General features: G+C 46.2%; 1 protein-coding gene across 3 annotated transcripts in view; it reads right to left on the bottom strand.

Moving 5' to 3' along the window:
- Nucleotides 1-21,614, bottom strand: part of COBL (cordon-bleu WH2 repeat protein) — a 304,019-nt gene that overhangs the window by 167,774 nt on the left and 114,631 nt on the right. For 2 of the 3 annotated variants that reach the window (XM_069587302.1, XM_069587304.1), the window contains exons 3-5: nucleotides 17,103-17,313; nucleotides 14,426-14,654; nucleotides 6,261-6,358 (exon numbers count right to left, since the gene is read on the bottom strand). In XM_069587302.1, coding sequence (XP_069443403.1) covers nucleotides 6,261-6,358; nucleotides 14,426-14,654; nucleotides 17,103-17,313 — 538 coding nt within the window. Of the gene's footprint in view, nucleotides 1-6,260; nucleotides 6,359-12,904; nucleotides 12,950-14,425; nucleotides 14,655-17,102; nucleotides 17,314-21,614 lie in introns of all 3 variants that reach the window. The other variant, XM_069587303.1, reaches the window with a different exon arrangement.

Genomic DNA, 21,614 nt, shown 5'->3' with positions numbered 1-21,614 from the left:
TGAAAAGTGAAAGTGAAGTCGCTCAGTTGGGCCCGACTCCTAGTGACCCCATGGACTGCAGCCCACCAGACTCCTCCGTGCATGGGATTTTCCAGGCAAGAGTACTGGAGTGGGGTGCCACTGCCTTCTCCTTACATGTATATAATACTTTATAATTTAAAACTTTCATATATGCTATTTAATTTCTATATATATGTTCCTTTAGGAGAGATACCTTCAAACATTGTATTTGAAAAAAAAAGAAAGTGCCTCTGAGAAATGAGTGTAATTATTATTTGAGAAATCTTGATAAAGTATTTTTTTTCTTATATCTCCCATGAGGCAATAACTCTAGTATTATTGAGTAACAAATCCCCTGAAAGATCAAATGGCTTCTAAATCTTGGCTACTGATTAATTTAAAAGAGAACCTAGTCAGGCACAGACAAAAGATCAATTGAAATAATAGTTTATGATAGATCACTAAGGGATTGGGCTTCCCAGGTGTCGCTAGTGGTAAAGAACCTGCCTGCTAATGCAGGAGACATATGAGACACTAGTTAGATTACAGGGTTGCAAAGAACTGGACAAAACTGAAGTGACTGAGAACGCATGCACTCACTATGGGATTAACCAGAAGGACTTCAAAGGATTGAAGGACACTGCTATAACAGTAAAGTTTTCCATCCTCTACTAAGTATTTAGTATTTTATTTATTATTTATTTCATATATTATATTTTATCATATATTATATAGTATTATAAATAAATACTAATATTTATTGCTATTATACTTAGTAAAATATTTCCTCAGGATTTGAATCAATAAAAATGGAAAGAGTCACAGGATTAATCTGAAGCTATTCTGGTTTTATCTATAAGTTATGCTCATTAATGGATATAAAAAATAAACTTAAAAATTACCTTTCATCTTATTAAAAGATATCTTTTGAAGAAAAATTTACTTTTCATGCTTAACAATTACCGATCAGCAATTATATTTACATTGTTTTTATGTATTTGCAAATGTAATAAGAACTCAGTATAGAATATTCTCCTACTCACAGTTTTATGATCACATAAAATTTAAAAATCTAATTTAAACAGACATTTTATATCACATTTCACTTCAAGTCTTTAGAAAATACTTTCAAGAATAAAATATATATTGAATAGAATATAATTTTACATGGGGACTGGCATGGAAGTATTAAATCAAGAAAAGGAATAATAATGCAAAATATTTTCTTGTTATAGAAGAATTTGTCTATGTGATTGTATCAAACTTTATTAGACACATTTAAAATGTCAATATTTACCGGATGCTATGAATTTTTTTCTCTTTGAAGCATTTAAAATTATGAAGAAGCTTTCTACATGCCAGTTTTGAAATGTTAGGTCACCAATGGTTTTTTAAAAATTCCTTCAGTGTATACTTGCAGAATTTAGGAAATAGGGCTCTGTGGCTCCAAAACCATCAGCTGCTCCTAAGAATGGGAGGAAGTGCTTCCAGATGGTGTGACTCAGTTACTTCCACAGCGGATCCATCCCACCACGCTGTCTGGGGCGGGAGAAATGGAAACTAACACACGTGGAGACTAATACATTCCTCATTTTCCGAACGTACCAGTGGGCAACTGCAAAAGAAGCTGCATGAAGCTTTATGCATCTTTCTAGATTAAAAAAAAAATCCAAGAAACAAAAAACAACTAGGCCACCTTCTAATTTTGCCTCCCGGAAGGCAGTGCGAAGCTGCCAGAAGCCCCCTGGGTGTGAGTGCTCACATCTGAAGCCCTGCCCAGTGTGGACGCGGAGGTGTCCTCCCAGCTGCCCACCCCAGGCTGTCCGAGCTGTTCGGCCTGGGACATAAGCAGGCCCCAGGTCAGCTCCAGGTGCGAGCAGGAGCACACGCCACAGCCACCCTTAGCAGCTGTTCAAGCAAAACACGCCAGCCTGGCCATTCCACAAGGCAGCAATATCTGCATAAACAACTCTAATCCAAGGCCATGACCCTCAGCTAAGAACCTGAAAGTTCTAAAATAGCCCCTGATCACTGCTCATAGATCTGGAAACATCAGTTTTGAAATTCATGACTCTTGAGTATAGATTTTATTTTTGTCCTTTCCCCCAAAATAGCTCTTTTGCTTAGAAAATTATGCAACATGAAAACAGCAATGGGTCTGAGACGATGATGCTGTTCAGTTGCTAAGTCATGTCCGACTCTTTGAGACCCCATGGACTGCAGCATGCCAGGCTTCCCTGTCCTTCACTATCTCTCAGAGTTCGCTCAAACTCATGTCCGCTGAGAGTCCGTGACGCCATCCAACCACCTCATCCTCTGGCAACCCCTTCTTTTGCCTTTCATCTTTCCCAGCATCAGGGTCTTTTCCAGCGAGTTGGCTCTTTGCATCAGGTGGCCAAAGGATTGGAGCTTCAGCATCAGTCCTTTCAACGAATATTCGAGGCAATTAAGTAGGTTTTGAGAATTTCTATGTTTTAAATTCAGATTACCACTGCATTGCTCATTGGGTATACACGGAAACTCACTGAATATCTCACTCTCTACCTGTAAAAGGTGAACAATAATTACATGTAACTTCATTGTGTAAAAGAAAGCTTCCCTTGATCTGGATGGTCGGTGACCTCCAGCCAGAGAATCACCAGGGAGCACTGGAAAATACAGCTTCCGGGCCCCATCTACCCTCCCAAATGAGGATCTCCGGGGCCGTGACCCAAGAATCCAGTTGTTACACTAGATCTTAAGGTGATTCTGAACTGAACTGAAGGTGATTCTAAGGTACCTTTCAGAACCACTGGGTTAGGAGAATAAATAATGCAAAATGATACAAAAATTGATCACGTCAAAAACAGTAAAATACCAAAGTTTTAAAGCAAGGAAAGATATCTTCCCTCATTGAATTTAGCCAAAATGATACCCTTTTAAATATATTCTCTATAAGAGATTTTATACACACAGATGTATACTGTTTTCCTTTCGGCAGATAAGGGAAGACTCACTTTAGCTTTAAATGCCACCATTCTTACTATTCTGTTCTCAGACATTAGTAGACTGTCTGGCATCACAGTATTTTAGAAACCATTTAAAAATGACTTACTCGAAACCCTCTTGTTCTTAATATAGAAAAATTGGGATTCAGGCTTGTCAGACATGTGTAATGTGTGGGCAATGAGAGCTAGGCTCTGGAAAGAGGCGCGTCTGACCTTGGGCAACTTTTAACACCAGGATTCACTGAAAGTGTGCAGCTCAGGTTCCTTCACCTGTAACATGGGGTTGATACTACCTCTCTCACCAGGTTTATAGCAGATTAAAGGAAGCTACTTTTAGCATAGCAGCTCAAACAACAGAAACAGGGAAAAACAAGAAAGAAAGAAGCTAAAGCCCAAAACAACAAATAACTTAGGAAAGCTACGACTGAAGAAGAGAAGCTGAGCACAAAACAGAATAAAATAAATGAAAAGGATGGAGTGCATGAGAAAGGAAAACAGTTCTAGCTAGTCCAAGACTGAAGAAACACGGGGTATGGCAGAGACAAAACCCCTGGGACCCACAGACAAGGCTTCCTTGTTATCTGGGACACTTTCACGGAGAATCCTGCCAATTCATCAGGGCAAGACTGTCTGGATGTTTTAGGCTCTTATTCTGCTTAAAGGCATTTCTAGATTTCTTTTTATTGGCTTTGCTGGCAGTTTCATCTATCAAAAGTAGCATGACACAGAAGGACTCTAGAGAGAATTGTGAGGACCAAGCAGGACAGCTCTGCCTGCAGTCCCAGCAAACTGACCTCGGAGTGTCAGGAGCCATATTGCTCAGCCACCAAAAAGAACAAAATCTGCAGCAATGTGGATGGACGCAGAGATTATCACACCAAGTGAAGTAAGCCAGGCAGAGAAAGACAAATACCATACGGTATCACTTTGTGGAACCTAAAATATGATACAAATCAACATATCTATGAAAGAGAAACAGATTCGCAGACACACTATGTTCAATATCCTGTGATAAACATGATGGAAAAGAACAGGAAAAAATACATACGTGCGTAGCTGAATCACTTTATTGTATAGCAGACATTAACACGACATTGTAAACCAGCTATGCTTAAAAAACTTTTTAAAAAAGATGTCAGGTATCAGAAACCCAGCCTTTATAGAGCGAAGGGAAATTCACATGGGAAACTGAATTTGTAATTTCCAGTAATTCTGACAGAAAAGGAGAGGATAGGGGAGGCGGAAAGAGGAGGGGGACAGGGATGGGGAAGGGGGCTCAAAGATCTTAAGTAGAGACACACATGAAGCAGAGATTTTCAAAGGCCACGTGGCCACGTGGGGTAAACACATATAGTCAGTAATGACAGGGAGCCACAAAAGCACAGTCAAAGCATCAGAAGACTGAGAACAATGAGCTGAGTGAAGTAGGCCAGAAAGAGAAATATTGCACACTAACACATATATATGGAATCTAGCAAAAGGGTCCAGACGAACCTATTTGCTGGGCAGGAACCGAGACGCAGGCGTGGAGATCGGATGTGTGGACACTGAGTGGGAAGGAGGAGCTGGGACACGGAGAGCGCAGCGCTGCCATACAGACACTGCCAGGCTTCTCCGGTGGCTCAGAGGCAGAGACCCACCGCCAAGCAGAGGTGTGTGCGCTAAGTCATTCAGTCGTGTCCGACTTTTTGCCAAGCAGGAGATGTGGCTTCAGTCCCTGGGCAGGGAAGATCCCCTGAGGAGATGACACCGCACTCCAGTATTCTTGATGGGAAAATCACAAGGATAGAGAAGCCTGGTGGGCTACAGTCCAGGGGCTCGCAAGAGTCAGACATGGCTTAGCAACTAAACAACGTGTAAGACAGCTAGCTAGCGGGAAGCTGCTCTATAGTACAGGGAGCTAGCTTGGTGCCCTGTCATCACCCACAGAGCTAAGCTAAGTTACAGCGCTCAGCTAAGTTACCCACTTAGGAGGGCGTGGGAGGGAGGGATATATGTATGAATATAGCTGAGTCACTTCTGTTGCACAGCAGAAACTAACACAACATTGTAAAATCCCAGCCTGCCAATGCAGGAAACATTAAGAGACTTGGGTTCGATCCCTGGGTCCAGAAGGGCCCCCGGAGGAGGGCATGGCAACCCACTCCAGTACTCTTGCCTGGAGAATCCCATGGACAGAGGAGCCTCGCGGGCTGTGATCCACAGCGTTGCAAAGAGTCGGAAACGACTGAAATGACCTAGCAGGCATGCACGCATGTAAAACAATACACTCCAGTGCTTTTTAAAAGCAATGAGCTGGGATTTGGGAGAAACTCCTGAGTTCTCTCTGGCCACAAGCTTCCACCCAATCTGCTCACGAAGCTCTCACTGGTGAACCAAAGCCGACCCAGGATCTAACCCTGGGACTCTGAGCAAGTTTATTTATTTCTTTGTGCCCCAGCATCCTCAATTGTACCCAAGGTATTGGCTATACTGGCCCCATGGGCTCTGGAAGGTCAAGACCCATGCAGGCTGGTGCACAGACACAGAGGTCCGATGATAGGAAGAGAAGGCTCTGGACCAACCTGGGTGCACCCTCCTCACACCTCCTCTAATGCTCTGTGGATGGTGGACGCTTCCAAACCCAGCTGGTGGGTTAAATGCTAATGTTCCATACAACAGTCTTGCTCATGCCATCTACTAGTGAGGAGAAAATACTTGACACAGCAAAATAAAGCTTTTAAAGCCAACATAATAGGCTTCCAAGCACTTCCTTTCTTTGTAGCTAGAAGGCATATATGGCTTGAGAATTTCCAAGACGACTTTAAGTGTCTTCATTTTTTGTTCTCTGCATTACGACTCCCCTGGCGGGTCAGATGGTAAAGAATTAGCCTGCAACGTGGGAGATCCGGGTTCGATCCATGGGTCGGGAAGATCCCCTGGATAAGGGGATCTTTGGGTAAATGTAACCTAAACCACACATTCAGGCATCCATCCACCCAGAGGATGTTTACTTAGCTTCAGCCTCCTGTCAGGACTGCGTAGGGACCAGCAGAGAAGGCTCATGGCTTCATGTTCTGTTGGTAAATAGAACACCATCCCCCAAGACCACTTAGGACTCAAGTGTAGGGTATGGGCAGGCATTTCAGGGCACACTGACACAATATGCTCCCTTTTCCCTGAAGGGATTAATATGCTTACATATATTAAGGAAAATTCCAAGACAGGCAGAGGACAAACATTTCAAAAAACTCTGTACAGAACATAGAATCACATGTGTATGTAATCAATTACCTTACTATTGCTTCTTTTATTAACTTTGAAAAATCCCAGAAATTTTTTCTTCTCTTTGTCTGTCTCATCGTTGCTGAGTGAAGATTTTCTAAAGGTTTCTGAAAAAAAATAGAAGTACTAAGTTATTTTCAGCATATAAACCAAGAGATTAAACACTTTAAAAATCTCAACAAGTGCTTCTTTGTTTTACTCTGCTCTTAGACTTTTATTTCATTCTTATAAGAGAATAAAACCATTAACTATTTCTTTCAAAGCATTTTGAGCCACCTCAAAACCCCCAGCTGGGTTTATGAAATTAGTAAATGTTTTTACAATCTTTGGTATTAAAAAAAATAAATCCAAAAGTTCTAGGGCAGTACTGTGCAACAGAAAAATAAAGGGATGATATAGGTAATTTTATTTTTTTTGCTACCCATGGTTTTATTGAGGTATGATCGCAAATATAGGTAATTTTAGATTCTCTAGTAGATGCATCAAAAAAGAAGCAGATGCAATTAATTTCTATATGTTTTAGTTACCCAATAGATCTAAAATATTATCATTCTATCACATAATCCATATAAAAGTATTAATGCGCTGTCATATTCATTTCGGTACGAAGCCTTCAGAATGCAGTGTGCCTGGCACAGTGCGTCTCGACTGGGACTGGCCACAAGTCACGTGCTGCCGACCACGCCTGGCTGTGACCATCAGACTGGACAGCACAGGTCTCATGACTGAGACATCTGCGCAAAACACCTGCATTACGCATCACGAGAGTGGCGGTCCAAGACGGAGCTAAGCAAGTGCATTCACAGCTGCCCTGCCTGCAGGGCCCACTGGTTTCCAGAACTTGGAGGGACCGCGCTGGCTTCCCCAGGGACGTCTGAGACAGCTGCATCAGGCCCCCGTGTGACCTACATCTGCGGACTTTCCTCCCTCTACATCAACCAGAATGTTTTCCTTTCCATTTCAGTCTAGGGGCCCATTTTTCTTCTATTCTGTTCTTTTATTCTTGACCTCTGAATGCTCCTTCTCCTTTTTCTGAAGTTTTCTTCGTTGGGATCGTCAAGCTCGAATGGGGATGCTCAGGTTCTAGGTGAGGACACCAGAGCCCAGGCAGGGAGCTGAGGACAGAGGCACGAGCTGCGGTCTCCAGGGTGGGGCGGGACTACCTGCAGCAGCGTCCCTGGGGCCTGGGGCCATAGGAGACGCCCACATGTGAGACTCTGGCATAGGGCCCAGCATCCTGCACTCAAAAAGCACCCTCACCTTGGGTGCATGAGCTGTGGGGACCGCTTGACAGCTAGGGGAGCAGCAGGTAAGGGCGCTGCGGTGTGGGCGTGCTCTGGCCCCAGTATCCTCATCTGCAGGTAAGGGGGCTGCGGTGTGGGCGTGCTCTGGCCCCAGTATACTCATCTGCAGGTAAGGACACTGAGGTGTGGGAGTGCTCTGGCCTCAGTATACTCATCTGCAGGTAAGGACGCTGCGGTGTGGGCGTGCTCTGGCCCCAGTATACTCATCTGCAGGTAAGGGGGCTGCGGTGTGGGCGTGCTCTGGCCCCAGTATACTCATCTTCAGGTAAGGGCGCTGCGGTGTGGGCGTGCTCTGGCCCCAGTATACTCATCTGCAGGTAAGGGGGCTGCAGTGTGGGTGTGTTCTGGCCCCAGTATACTCATCTTCAGGTAAGGGCGCTTGGGTGTGGGCGTGCTCTGGCTCCAGTATACTCATCTGCAGGTAAGGGGGCTGCGGTGTGTGCGTGCTCTGGCCCCAGTATACTCATCTTCAGGTAAGGGCGCTGCGGTGTGGGCATGCTCTGGCCCCAGTATACTCATCTGCAGGTAAGGCTGCTGTGGTGTGGGCGTGCTCTGGCCCCAGTAGACTCATCTGCAGGTAAGGGCGCTGCGGTGTGGGCGTGCTCTGGCCCCAGTATACTCATCTTCAGGTAAGGGCGCTGCGGTGTGGGCGTGCTCTGGCCCCAGTATACTCATCTGCAGGTAAGGGGGCTGCAGTGTGGGTGTGTTCTGGCCCCAGTATACTCATCTTCAGGTAAGGGCGCTTGGGTGTGGGCGTGCTCTGGCTCCAGTATACTCATCTGCAGGTAAGGGGGCTGCGGTGTGTGCGTGCTCTGGCCCCAGTATACTCATCTTCAGGTAAGGGCGCTGCGGTGTGGGCATGCTCTGGCCCCAGTATACTCATCTGCAGGTAAGGCTGCTGTGGTGTGGGCGTGCTCTGGCCCCAGTAGACTCATCTGCAGGTAAGGGCGCTGCGGTGTGGGCGTGCTCTGGCCCCAGTATACTCATCTGCAGGTAAGGGGGCTGCGGTGTGGGCGTGCTCTGGCCCCAGTATACTCATCTTCAGGTAAGGGCGCTGCGGTGTGGGCGTGCTCTGGCCCCAGTATACTCATCTGCAGGTAAGGGGGCTGCAGTGTGGGTGTGTTCTGGCCCCAGTATACTCATCTTCAGGTAAGGGCGCTTGGGTGTGGGCGTGCTCTGGCTCCAGTATACTCATCTGCAGGTAAGGGGGCTGCGGTGTGTGCGTGCTCTGGCCCCAGTATACTCATCTTCAGGTAAGGGCGCTGCGGTGTGGGCATGCTCTGGCCCCAGTATACTCATCTGCAGGTAAGGCTGCTGTGGTGTGGGCGTGCTCTGGCCCCAGTAGACTCATCTGCAGGTAAGGGCGCTGCGGTGTGGGCGTGCTCTGGCCCCAGTATACTCATCTGCAGGTAAGGGCGCTGCGCTGTGGGCATGCTCTGGCCTCAGTATACTCATCTGCAGAATGAGCCTGGCAAACTCAGTGCCATGAGGCCTCTATGACCATTATTATCCACTGATCTGTTGACACTTTGAAGGCCACTCATCTGTCCTTTTCTTCCAAGACACGGATACGGCCAGAGGAGAAGACATTTAGGTGATGCCAAGAGTCGGACGCGACTGAGAGACTTCCCTTTCCCTTTTCACTTTCATGCATTGGAGACGGAAATGGCAACCCACTCCAGTGTTCTTGCTGGAGAATCCCAGGGACGGGGGAGCCTGGTGGGCTGCCATCTCTGGGGTCGCACAGAGTCGGACAGGACTGAAGTGACTTAGCAGCAGCAGCAGCAGGAGAACGGGAAAGTGAATTACTCCACACCGCTGCCAAGTGCCGAGGGGCAGGGCGCCAGTCCACTGGCACCATGGGGACTGGATTTCACAAACTCTGCCGCCAAAATACCAACCCGAACCAGGCAGACATCAATGAACTGCTCATCTGCTAACCTAGAATTCCATATTCCAACTAGAGCAGGCTGACACGGAAGTCAGTGCCCCTGCAACATGCATTAACACAATACCGTCTTCACAGTGAAGCAAAAACCAAGCCCCTGGGTCCCTTCAATCCGTCAGTAGCAAAGGCTCCCATTTTAGTCACAAGGGTCAGGCCTCTCAGCTGCATGCAGGTGGCTCCAGCCCGGCCCATCAGCAGCCTCACAACACACAACAACCAAACCAGCAAGGAGAGCGGCTTCAGCGGTGAGGTATGCACCTCCCCAATGCGCATGTGTACATGGGGTTCACGGTTAATGGCATCAAACCCTTTGTTAGGCACAGAGCCTTTAGTAAAATATTCTGTGCTACAGAGTGAAACTGTATGTGAACGAACAACAGTATGCACCAACATGTGTGTGTGTGTTTTATTTTTTAATTGAAGGCAATTGCTTTACAGAATTGTAAACTGCTCTACAGAATTGACAGAAACCAACTGGTTTCTATCAAAGATCAACATGAACCAGTCATAGGCTTACCCATGTTGCCTCCCGCGTGACCTTCCCTCCCACCTCCCTCCCAAGCCCACCCATCTAGGTTGCTTCTAGAACTGACTGCTCTGTGACCGGATGTGCAAAGTGCAGGAAATGACAGTGCCTGAGAGTTGAGGGAGCAAGAACACATCACAGGCACACGGGCTGTTATGTCAACCTCACCACCATAGATCGGGTCAAAATCGAGCCTCTCATTTCTCTCCCTGGACGGGTAGCGGCAGGTCTTCAGCATCAGGATGGAGGCTCTGGCCACCCCAGCACAGCGTCGCCCCTTGAGGCCCAAGAGACTGCAGCCCCCAGCGATCCAGCTCTGAGCTGAGGCCCAGGCAGACTGTCTAATCTGTGCCTCTAGACTGATGGAGCCCCTGGTGAGGTGTGCGACTGGCAGGCACTGGGGGAAGGATGATATGGGGAACAGAGCGGGAGCACTTGGCTCTCCTGACAGTGTTCCCATCAGCCAAAGCGCCACGTGGTACCCAGTCAGGCCTGGAGAAAAATACTCATTTAGGAGCCTGAATCCATCGCTCTAAATGTGTTACAATTTGAGTGTGGACTTTATTTTGATGTATTCTCATTTACTAAGACTTAAATATGAATACAAGCGGGGGGAGGACATACTTCATCCTCAAAGCACATACTGTTTGGAAACATCAGAATGACTTAGAAGGTGATACAGGTGAGCTGAGGGATGCAGAGGGATGGAGCATGCAGCAGGGACCCCTGAGGACTGGCTCATCTGAAACATCCACTCTTCCGGATGTGGAAACAGAACAGCCGGCAGCAAGGGGAACCAGGCCTGCACTGTGTGAAAACAACGTTTTGTAAGTGCCCATCCTCATCACAGGACCGCTGGGTACGGGGTCAAAAAAGAACAGTCATAATAGCTCTGATCCAGCTTTTCCACACTTGCAGCTAGATGGTATACCTATATCAAATCACTCAGAACTGATAAAGCCTTCATATATATGAGCTTTCTGTTCAAAACAACTATCTGTTCATGGTGCTGCTTTTTTTTTTTAATTGGACTATAGTTGATTTACAATATTGTGTTAGTTTCAAGTGTAAAGCAAAGTGATTCAGTTACCCATATACATAGATACATGTATATATACACACTCTTTTCAGATTGTTTTCCATTACAGGTTATTATAAATATCGAGTATACTTCCCTGTGCTATCCAGTATATCTTTGTTGTTATTTCATATACAACAGTGTGTATATGTTAACCCTAAACTCCTAATTTATCCCTCCCCCACTTTCCTCTTTGGTAACTGGAAGTTTATTTTCTATGTTTGTGAGGCTATTTATGCTTTGTAAGTAAGTTCATTTTTATCATTTTTTTTTAGGTTTCACATATAAGCGACATCATATATTTCTCTTTATCTCCCTCACTTCACTGCGTAAGATCATCTCCAGGTCCATCCATGTTACTGCAAACGGCATTATTTCACTCTTGCTATGGCTGAGTAATATTCCACTGTGGCCGTACCTTCTTTATCCATTCAAAGGTTAATGAACCTTCGGGTTGTTGCCATGTCTTGGCTACTGTAAACAGTGCTCCTGTGAACACTGGGACACAGGCATCTTTTTGAATTAAGAGTTTTTCTCTTTTCCAGATATAGGTCCAGCAAAGGGACTGTAGGATCATATGGCAATGTTTTTAGTTCTTAAAGGAACCTACAGACTGTTCTCCATAGTGGTTGCACCGATTTACTGGGTTGGTCAAAAAGTTCATTTCAATTTCTCCATAAGATGTTACAGAAAAAAACCCGAACGACTTTTTGGCCAATCCAATACATTCCCTCCAACAGTGCAGGAGGGAAGGGGGGCTCCTTTCTCTCCACATCTTCTCCAGCATCTATTATTCATTTATTTATTATTTGTAGACTTTTAACCTATGGCCATTCTGATCAGTTTTGATTTGCATTTCTCTAATAATTACTGATGTGGCGCATCTTGTCACATGCCCGTTGGCCATCCAAATGTCTTCTTTGGAGAGACATCTATGGCGTTTCTTAAAAGAGAGACCCTCTATTTGTAGCAATAATCTGCAGCGTCTGATGGAGGAGGTAACAGAAGAGGAATGTGAGGGGTGGCTGAGGCCACAGCACCGGCACTCACAGCACCCGCACTGTGGTTCCAGACCAAAGCCACGGGACTTTCTGCATTATTTTTTGTATAGAAGTGAAGTCTACTGTTAAACACTTTAACAAACGTGGACAGAAATTTCTATACAATATGAACACTCATAATTTTAATGATCCTCTTAGAGTATGTGTGTGCAGAGTCCAAAAGGTTTATATAAATCTCAATACATGTGTGTGCATCCATGTCTATGTAAATATGTTCATACATATGTATATATGTATTATTAAGTATAATACATATCTATTTATGATAAATATAATAAAGTATATACAGTTTACAAGAAGGGAATGCAAAATCTGACTGATCACGTCCATATTTGTCTACGACAGAAAAGGTCAGATTTCACGGTGCACACTGCCCGTTTCTGCAGCGGGCAGGACGGACCCCGAAGGCAGGCAAGAACAGGTGGGACGGGTACAGTGTCTCTTGTACATGGACCGCTTCTGCTCTGCACTCAAATTCTGTGTTCATAAAGGGCCCATTTTCTACAATGACATCTTCTTTTCACACCAATCAGAACCACACAGCAAATCCTCACACAGGGGACGTTGTTCTCTTAGCCAACCAGGGAGTCAAGAAACCAAGTCGCAGCCCCAGTTCAGCCTGGCCAGACGCTCCCCGAGGGCCACCCTGCCTCCCCTCCAGTCACTCCATGCATCACTGTCCTCGCCCAGAGCCATGCAAGGCGCAGTCTGGCAGGCAGCACTGGGCTGACGGTACCTCGACAGCTCAGGGAAGGCTCCGATTTCGTTTTGGTCAGAAGAACTGGAAAAGGCAGGCAACAGAGAGTGAAGGCAGGCTTCTCAACCCACAGTAGCACTTGACAAGGCCTGCAGCTATCTGCGCCCCAAAGGAAAAGGCCAAGTGCAAAGCAGGCCTACATCACTGAACTTGATCCCCGAGAATCCTGCTACCGCCTGGCTGTTAAACACCATCCTGGAAGCAGGTGGCAGCAAAGCCTCTGTTTTCTCTAGTTGCCACCACCAGGATTTCCAGGGCAGAGCAGGCCTTGCCTGGGACACATCTCCTGCCCGTGGCCTTCACCCTTCCCCAAGCAGCTGCTGGCTGGGAGGTGGTAAAACCCCAGAGGGGCAAAGGAAAGGGCTCCTCATGGAGAGGAATGTTCTCTTCTGGGAGGGAAGCATATGGTAGGGATGCCAATCAAATATTTCATGGCCCACAGGGCACACTATGGTCCAGACGGAAGGGATGTTGGCCCCAGGGGCAGCACACACCCCCTAAGCCAGGTGACGGTCCTTTATTTTCTGGGGAGGCTACCAGGGTCATAGGGCGAGGGTCCCTGGGAGGGTGCCCAAGGCAGAGAAGAGGGGGACTTGGGGCCGGGGTAGCCATTCTCCTGGCACAGCAGTGTGTCCTGTCCTGCGTGGGTACAGGAAGAGGGAGCTTGGGACTTGAGGGAGTCTCCCCTCTTGCTGCCTCACACACATTCCCAGAAGACCACAGTCTTGCTGGGCCCACTCCTTAATGCAGAGATTGGTGTTATATGCTTTTCCCAGGTATTAGGTTCTACATCTCCCAAGATGGGCTTTCCTGCTGGCTTAGATGGTAAAGAACCTGCCTGCAATCCCTGGGTTGGGAGGATCCACTAGAGAAGGGAATGGCTACCCACTCCAGTAGTTTTGCCTGGAGAACTCCATGGACAGAGGAGCCTGAAGGGCTACAGTCCATGGGGTTGCGAAGAGTTGGACATGCCTGAAGTGACGGAGCAAACGAGTGAGAAGGAATTTTGCGACTGGTCTCGATCACGAGCAATGTTTGAGACCTGGGAGTATTTAATGGCAACTGAAAAGGAAATCCAGGAGAAGGTGGTTCACGTGTGGTTTCTGAGAAGTTCTTTCAGAGCAAAAGCCCTAGTATTCTCATTTTTCCCCTTTCTACATATTTCATGGACGCTCACAGGAGACAAGGGGTAATGGGTATGCTCACTACTGGGGGAAATGGAGAAGGAAATGGCAACCCACTCTACTATTCTTGCCTGGAGAATCCCATGGACAGAGGAGCCTGCTGAGCCATAGTCCATAGGGTCAGAGAGAGTCGGACACGACTGAAGCGACTGGGGGAAAGAGGTGTAATTACAGTCTGTGTATTTTACTTCCCACCCACTCCCGCTCTGGTCTGGACACAATTGGAGATGCCTGCAAACATGTGTCCCCATCGCTCTGCATGAGGGCACACAGGCAGAGTCAGTGGCACCGCATCAAAGACCCAAGGTGGCCTCACCTCTCTTGTTGTCCCAGGCATACAACTCCTTTATCCCCAGCTCGTTCAGGGACTTGGAAAGCTCCAGCTCCTCACCAGCCACGTTGTCCCTGAGGAGCACCACGTGCTCTGGGCTGACCTCACACTTGGCGCAGATGACCGGGAGGATGCTCTGCAGGGGCACCTCGGGGCTCACACGCACCACCGCCTTCTGCGTGCGCAGGTAATTCACCACTAGGCGCACCGTTTTCTGGAAAACACACCAGGTAGAATTCCATAAGCACATCTTCCCACAGCTCTGTTTACACTGCAATGGAACAGGGCAATATTTTCTTTGGACCAAGTTCTTCCAAAAGCCACTGGTTGTGGGGGAAAAGAGCAGACTGAATAGGGAACGGTAAATGTCTAGAACAATAAACTGACCTTCCCATCTCTTTTGCTAATGAACAAGCTGTGAGCGAAAGGGGGAAATGAGCAGCAGCGAGGATCCCAATTTGAAATCCAACACATACGTCGTCTTTCAAGGATTCTAAACAGACCTGAGCACAAGGCACTAATATATTTTCTAAAGGGAAATACTTTGGATCTATGGTGAACAATCCAAGATGAGGAAAAAGCATCACAAAACATCAAATTTTTGTTAAAGAAGCTAAAATGCCCAGATAAATATATTCATATCTAATACCATGTTGATACATGAATTAATATTCATATATATACACTACACACATACATTTAAGCTAGAAAAATATATAGGCTCAGATGGTAAAGAATCTACCTACAATGCAGGAGACCTGGGTTTGACCCCTGGGTTGGGAAGATCCTCTGGAGAAAGGAATACTTACCCACTCCAGTATTCTTGCCTGGAGAATTCCATGGACAGAGAAGCCTGGAGTGTTACAGTCTATGGGGTCGCAATATCAAGTTTTCATTTAAGAAGCTAAAATACCCACATAAATATATTCATATATATTATAATGTTAACATATAAATCCGGAGAAGGCAGTGGCACCCCACTCCAGTACTCTTGCTTGGAGAATTCCTTGGATGGAGGAGCCTGGCGGGCCGCAGTCCGTGGGGTCGCTAAGAGTCGGACATGACTGCATGACTTCCCTTTCACTTTTCACTTTCATGCATTGGAGAAGGCAATGGCAACCCACTCCAGTGTTCTTGCCTGGAGAATCCCAGGGACGGGGGAGCCTGGTGGGCTGCCCCACCAGGCAGAAAGAAAAAAATCAATTTGTCTAAAGCTGATTGTAAACGCCTGCAGATCGAGGGGCCCATTGGAAGCTGTGGCAGGCCGAGGTTCAAGCAGTCAGCTTCTGTTTGGCCTTTACTGGTCACCACAATGCTCTAAGATCCTGAGGAGTGCCGACTGAATGACATAGGTCTCACACTCCCTTCCAATCCGAGGCCAGGGTTTAACGAATTTTAGAAGGAAAGATGGAACCATGAATCTTTTCCATGCTTCTCAAATTGAACTCCTATATAACCCTGGGCTCAACTGCCCCTGGAATTTGCAGCCAGGGTTCAGGGAGGTAAGAAGAGTCACAGAGTATAAAAGGAATTTCCTTGAACATTGATTTTAGTTGAAGAATTAGGGGAAACTCAGAATATGCGTGTGTGTGCGTGCATGCTTTTGTGTCCGACTCTGCAACCCATGGGCTGTAGCCCACCAGGCTCCTCTGTCAGTGGAATTTTCCAGGCAAGAATACTGGAGCGGGTTTCCACTTCCTTCTCTGGGGGATCTTCCCCACCCAAGGATTGAGTCTGAGTCTCCTGTGTCTCCTGCATTGGCAGGCAGATTCTTTGCCACTGAACCACCCAGATATGGCACCAATTAAAAGTTATTAATTATCTAAACCTAGAGGACATGACCTGTTGGCCAAAGTATCATGTTTAAAAATAAGGGAATTTAGGAGATAGTTCAATAATCTAAAAGAATGAAATAGCATTGATTTTCACTGGAGATAAAAGCTTTATTAAAAAGTACAGTAAGCAGACAAAGCTATCTTTAATCAATATGAAAAAGCCTGAAACCTATGCATAAAATATTCTCCAAGGACAAGGAGTAAGTATTTCTAGCATCAATTTTTCAAAAGGGAATCCCCTTCTATTTCGTTTCTCAGAGAAGATCTTAGAATCTTCTACATATTCCAATCTGTGCCATGGACAGAAAGGCCTCCAGAACTCTACTGGAACCTTTAGGACTAGTCAAGTAGGGTAGTCATTGGCTATTTGCGTTATTTCAATTAAATATAAGAAACGCAAAGTTCAGTTTTTCGATCACACTAGCTGCATTTCATATGCTCAGCGGCTATGCGTAATCAGGGGCTATTGGCTCACAGGGAACAGAATTATAGACCATTTCCATCTTTGCAGAAAGCGCCTGATTAAAAGACGGAAAGAATCTTTGCAGAAAGCGTTAATGCTGGCTCTGCTCTAGAGTGGGTCCTTTTTTTGACATCTGAAGGAGCAGTGTTACACAATGCACATTATTCAAAGCTGTGAACTTAGGTATCCTAAAACTCAGTTTAGGGCCTAACTTTGCCTACCATGAAAGTGCAAACCTCAACCACGGCATGTGAAATTTAGACAGGAGAGACCCCAGTGGCCCCCTCTGCTACACCTGCCGCACCCTGGGTCCCAGGAAACTGCACACATCCTTATGTGACACACGGACTCACGTGCTACTGACCTCAGGCACCTTAGGGGAAACAGGCTTAACTTTCGCTTCAGGAACTTTTTCTTTCAGAAATACGGTGTGCACATTCAAGGTCCCAACTAAAGTATTTGGCTTAAAATTCAAAGGCTGTTGGGTTTCTGAAGACCGGATCTCCAGGGCATGGTTGGAAGGATTCAGGTGGTTCTGAAGGCAAAGTTCAACCAGTAGGTCCATCATGGCGTGGCTGGAAGAGAGAAACAAACCATGGTCAGGGGGAATGTTGGCACTCTCCCTTCTGCTGGTTGAGAGAGGTCAGGACTAACGCACCAGTGGGTAGAGGAGCAAACTGGTCATCCTTATGAAGAAAGAGAACAGCCGCTGGTTATTTCCTCATTCATGACTCTACAGAGATATCTTAATACATTCAACACTAAGCAACCACAGTACCGAAAACACCATCAAAATCAGAATAGCTGGGAAAATAGTTGCATTTCTAGGTAAACTCATGAGTATGTTGACCTCAATCTTGTAAGATCAGCACAGATGATATTAACTTCTGGGCACAAGGTATAAAATTTTCATTCTTTGCAAATATAGTGTATCTTAAACAGCAAAATTTTAAGTTGAAGAAGACAATGGCTTTCTTTATAGCTAGAAAGTATGCTTTTTAAAGACAGAGAAAATGAAAATCATGTTATTGAAATGTCAAAAATTTTATAACGTCTCCTAACACAGATCATTACTTACTAAGGGCGCTAAAAAGGAGTGGATTGTCCCAAAGAATAGGAAATTTCATTTCCATCATTCATATTAAGCTGGCAGAATGCTTTTATATTTCAAGCTGACCTCTCTTTTCCTACACATTTCCTTAGCAGTGGGGCATAAATCCCTCACAAAAGTGTAGGTAGGTCTTGTCTTCTGATCTATTTCTTAACCAGGAATTGGCATGGCAATTATTTCAGGTCATAGTGGAGTTTTCCAGGTGTCTGGCCCTCAGGCGTGTGCAGACTGAGGACTCACGCACACCTGTGAAGGCGCAGGCTGCTCGCCATCTGGTCGCCATGCACCATGAGGGCTATAGCGCTGAACACTGACACCACAGGCAAAGCTTCAAGACGCCCTGTTTCCCCAAAAATATCAATGATGTTCTTGCTGACACAAAACATCTAACAGCCATCTCCATGACGATACTTACTCCCACCTACTCTCCAGGAGGTAGTTAGGTGATAGCCTATGTCCTAGCCAGGAGACCCTGGAGTCACACCTAGGAGACTCAGCACCCCACTGGCTCCCAGGACTCTGAAAGGGCACTCGGTGGGGCCAGGGCAGCACTAACCCTCACAAGGGCTATGAAGGTGGGCCTGCTGGCTAATGATGCTGTCAGCTTGGATTCCCTCAGCCTCAGAAAAAAAAAATCATCATTTTCTCATAAGTTTAATACATCAAAACAGGAAGTGACATCACCAAAGACTTCAAGACACCAAAGTCCATGAAAAAGAGACTTCCATGGAAAAGTTAGCATAGAAAAGAGAGTTCTAAGGCTGCTATAATAATGACCTATTATCGTTACCATGTTCTGTGTGTCCCCCATTAGCCCAGAGCCATTCTGTGCAGATGACACTGCTCCCTCTCATTCTTGTCATCCTGGTGGTTGGGGACCACTCTCCTCTGGTTTCCATGAGGGACGTGGAGGTGGGGTTGGCACCCGGTCCCATAAGATGCCGACTGTCACTTCACCTCTCTAAACTACACCCACAGTTGGCTGTCATGCTGTGCTTAGTTGCTCAGTCGAGTCTGACTCTTTGAAACCTATGGCCTGTACCCTGCCAGGCTTCTCTGTCCATGGAATTCTTTAGGCAAGAATACTGGATTAGGTAGCCATTCCCTTCTTCAGGACATCTTCCTGACCCGGGGATTGGATCCAGGTCTCTGGCATTGCGGGCTGATTCTCTACCATCTGAGTCACCAGGAAAGCCCACATCCATAGTCCACTGCCACCAAATAAACCAATATGGGTAAATTCTCAAACCAAAAGTTGAATTAATCTTAGACGATAAACCACAAAGAATACCAAAGCAACTAATGTAACCTTCTGTTCTTCGAATCCACTAATTGGTAACATGTTTGAGATCAAATTTGACGTGAAAGGGTGCAGACCCACTCTGGGGCTTTTCCATCGCAGAGAATGAACTCTTCTAGTAACAGCAGAATCTAGGATGTATCCTGGCATGCGCTAGCAGGAGAGTGGTGTAGTATTCAGTTCTGTCTGGATAAAGAATTGGGTGCCCCCATCTCCACCAGCGGACTAGCTCTCCTCCACAATCAGTGGGTCAGCACCCACCCAGCTGTTCTTGCTCTTCTGTCGTCCTTGACGACGAAGCTGCAGGGATGTTGCCAACACTTTAGGGTGGAAGCAATTCTCAACAAAACGCCTGTGAGGGAGGGGAGGGGAAGGATTTCCAAGCAGAAAATTTTATGTGCTGGAGACCTGTTACCTCAAATTTATCATTCAGTTTGGTGAAGGGGAAAGCAAAAGCAAAAGAAAGACCATAATAATAAGATTCAGCACCACCACACCCTGTCCATGGCCTGTGCTGAAATTGTGAGCACAGGGCCCATTATCAACTCAACTGGACCAGCCAAGGGTCACAGCGTTGCTTCCGAGGGCTGGGACCCAGGCCAGGCCAGAGGGTTTCTGCAGGAAAGTGGGGAGGTTTGGGGCACGAGAGGCACTCAGACGTGGGAGATCCCTCTGGCCTGCAGGCCTCTTCCTGGGGCTCTTGGACAGACACGGCAGCCTAATACAGACTGATCTGGGTCGCATTTAAGGGGCTGGATACACAGTATAGGGGTGGACACGAGGACACGGGTCCAAAAGCATCAGTTCATCTCACGTTTCCTGGAGGGCCTCCCACTCAGGTGATTCCTCCCCAGGCTCATGGAAAGCGTGATCTGAGTTACCACTTTCTACCCCACACTTTTCTGGACAGTGTCCTCAGAAAACAGGGTGGCTGTTGTGCACTGCGAAAGTGGCTGTCAACTGGCATTTAAAGCCCCGAGCTCCAAAAGGCTAGCCAGGCCTTTCAGGGTCTCTGGTGCTCCTGGAGAAAGACGCCCGGAAGGAAGAGGGCGCCGCAGCACCCAGCAACACGGGGTGCATCCTGGTTGGGTTCCAATCATGAAAACTTGTGTTTTTCTTAACTGCAACCTCAGTGTCATTAACCTCTATCTCGGAGATCATGTGACGTGAGAGTCTAAAGCTTCCCGTGTCCAGGTCATATCGGGGCAGGTTGTCTTCTGTTTCTCTCTCAGTAGCTGAGTCAACCAGCCCGCTGGGGGACCTGGGACACAGCCCAGAAATCTTTAAAGTTGCCTGTCACTGTTTGTTTTTTAAAGTGCATGTGATTTGGGGGAGAATGGATACATGTACATGTATGACTGAGTCCCTTTACTGTCCACCTGAAACTATCACAACATTGTTAATTGGCTATACTTCGTTAAAAAAAAATACTTGTGAAGTTTGCATGCTACATTTAACACAGAACTATTGCTTCCTACGTGTAAGTTAAATTTATGCTTTGATGCACCAGCTTTCTCTTGATCTGCCCAGCCCTGGAGTGGAACTGTGTGTTCCCAGTGGTGCTGTAATCTTGTTAGTGGCACGTGGAGCCACAGGAGGGCCAGGCCAGGAGACTCCTGGAACCTGGCTGGCCCCCGAGTCCAGGTCCACTCATCTTTCCTTCTCAATCCAGGTTCTAGCAACACTAAACTTTCCCCTTCTCACACAAACTAGTCCTTTTGCAAACGCTATTTATTTCCTTCTGTTTGCTGGGATGTCCTCTTCCCAGTGTCTCATGAAAGCTAGGAGTTCAATAATGAATAAATGATCATTTCCATTTTTTCAGTCTGTTTGGATCCCAGTCTGTTCAGTCTCCCACAAAAGGAGACTGTCTCCTAGGATGACTGGTTTAGCACCAAATCCAAAACAGTAACAGCATCTTCTATGAAAGATTAAATCATGGGTTCAGTAAAGAATACCCCCACCTTTTCACAGGGTAAGCAAGGAGTTGAGAGTTTATGATCAGCCCCTTAACCAGGCTATTTCCTTGCAGGAGAGGTTCTCATAAAGAAACTTAGTAGTAGTTGGAAACTCTTGATGACATTCTGCATCAACGGAGTGACTGTGCTTTTTTTTAACTCCTCTTAGATTTAGCTCAAAGAAGCAATGACTTAATAAGGCAGAAACATTTGGGAGGTAGTCACTAGAAATGGTGAATTAGGACCAGGATAATCAAATATATTATAAATTCAATAAGATTCACCTCCCGTTAATGTCACAAAAGGGTTTATATCCCAGGAATTTTCTCCGGGAGGATTTTTAAGGCAATGAAGATACTCTGTATCATACTATAATGGTGGACATGTCATGATAAATTTGTCCAGACCCACAGAATGTACAGCATGGAGCGTGAACGCTGGTGTAAACTGTGGACTTCAGGGGAAATGATGTGTGCGTGCTGGTTCATCACTTGGAAGAGAGGCACC

Source organism: Ovis canadensis, chromosome 4 (assembly GCF_042477335.2).
Source record: "Ovis canadensis isolate MfBH-ARS-UI-01 breed Bighorn chromosome 4, ARS-UI_OviCan_v2, whole genome shotgun sequence".
Classification (NCBI taxonomy): Eukaryota; Metazoa; Chordata; class Mammalia; order Artiodactyla; family Bovidae; genus Ovis; species Ovis canadensis.
The sequence above is the reverse complement of the archived record's forward strand: the minus strand, read 5'-3'. Positions and strand labels throughout refer to the sequence as shown.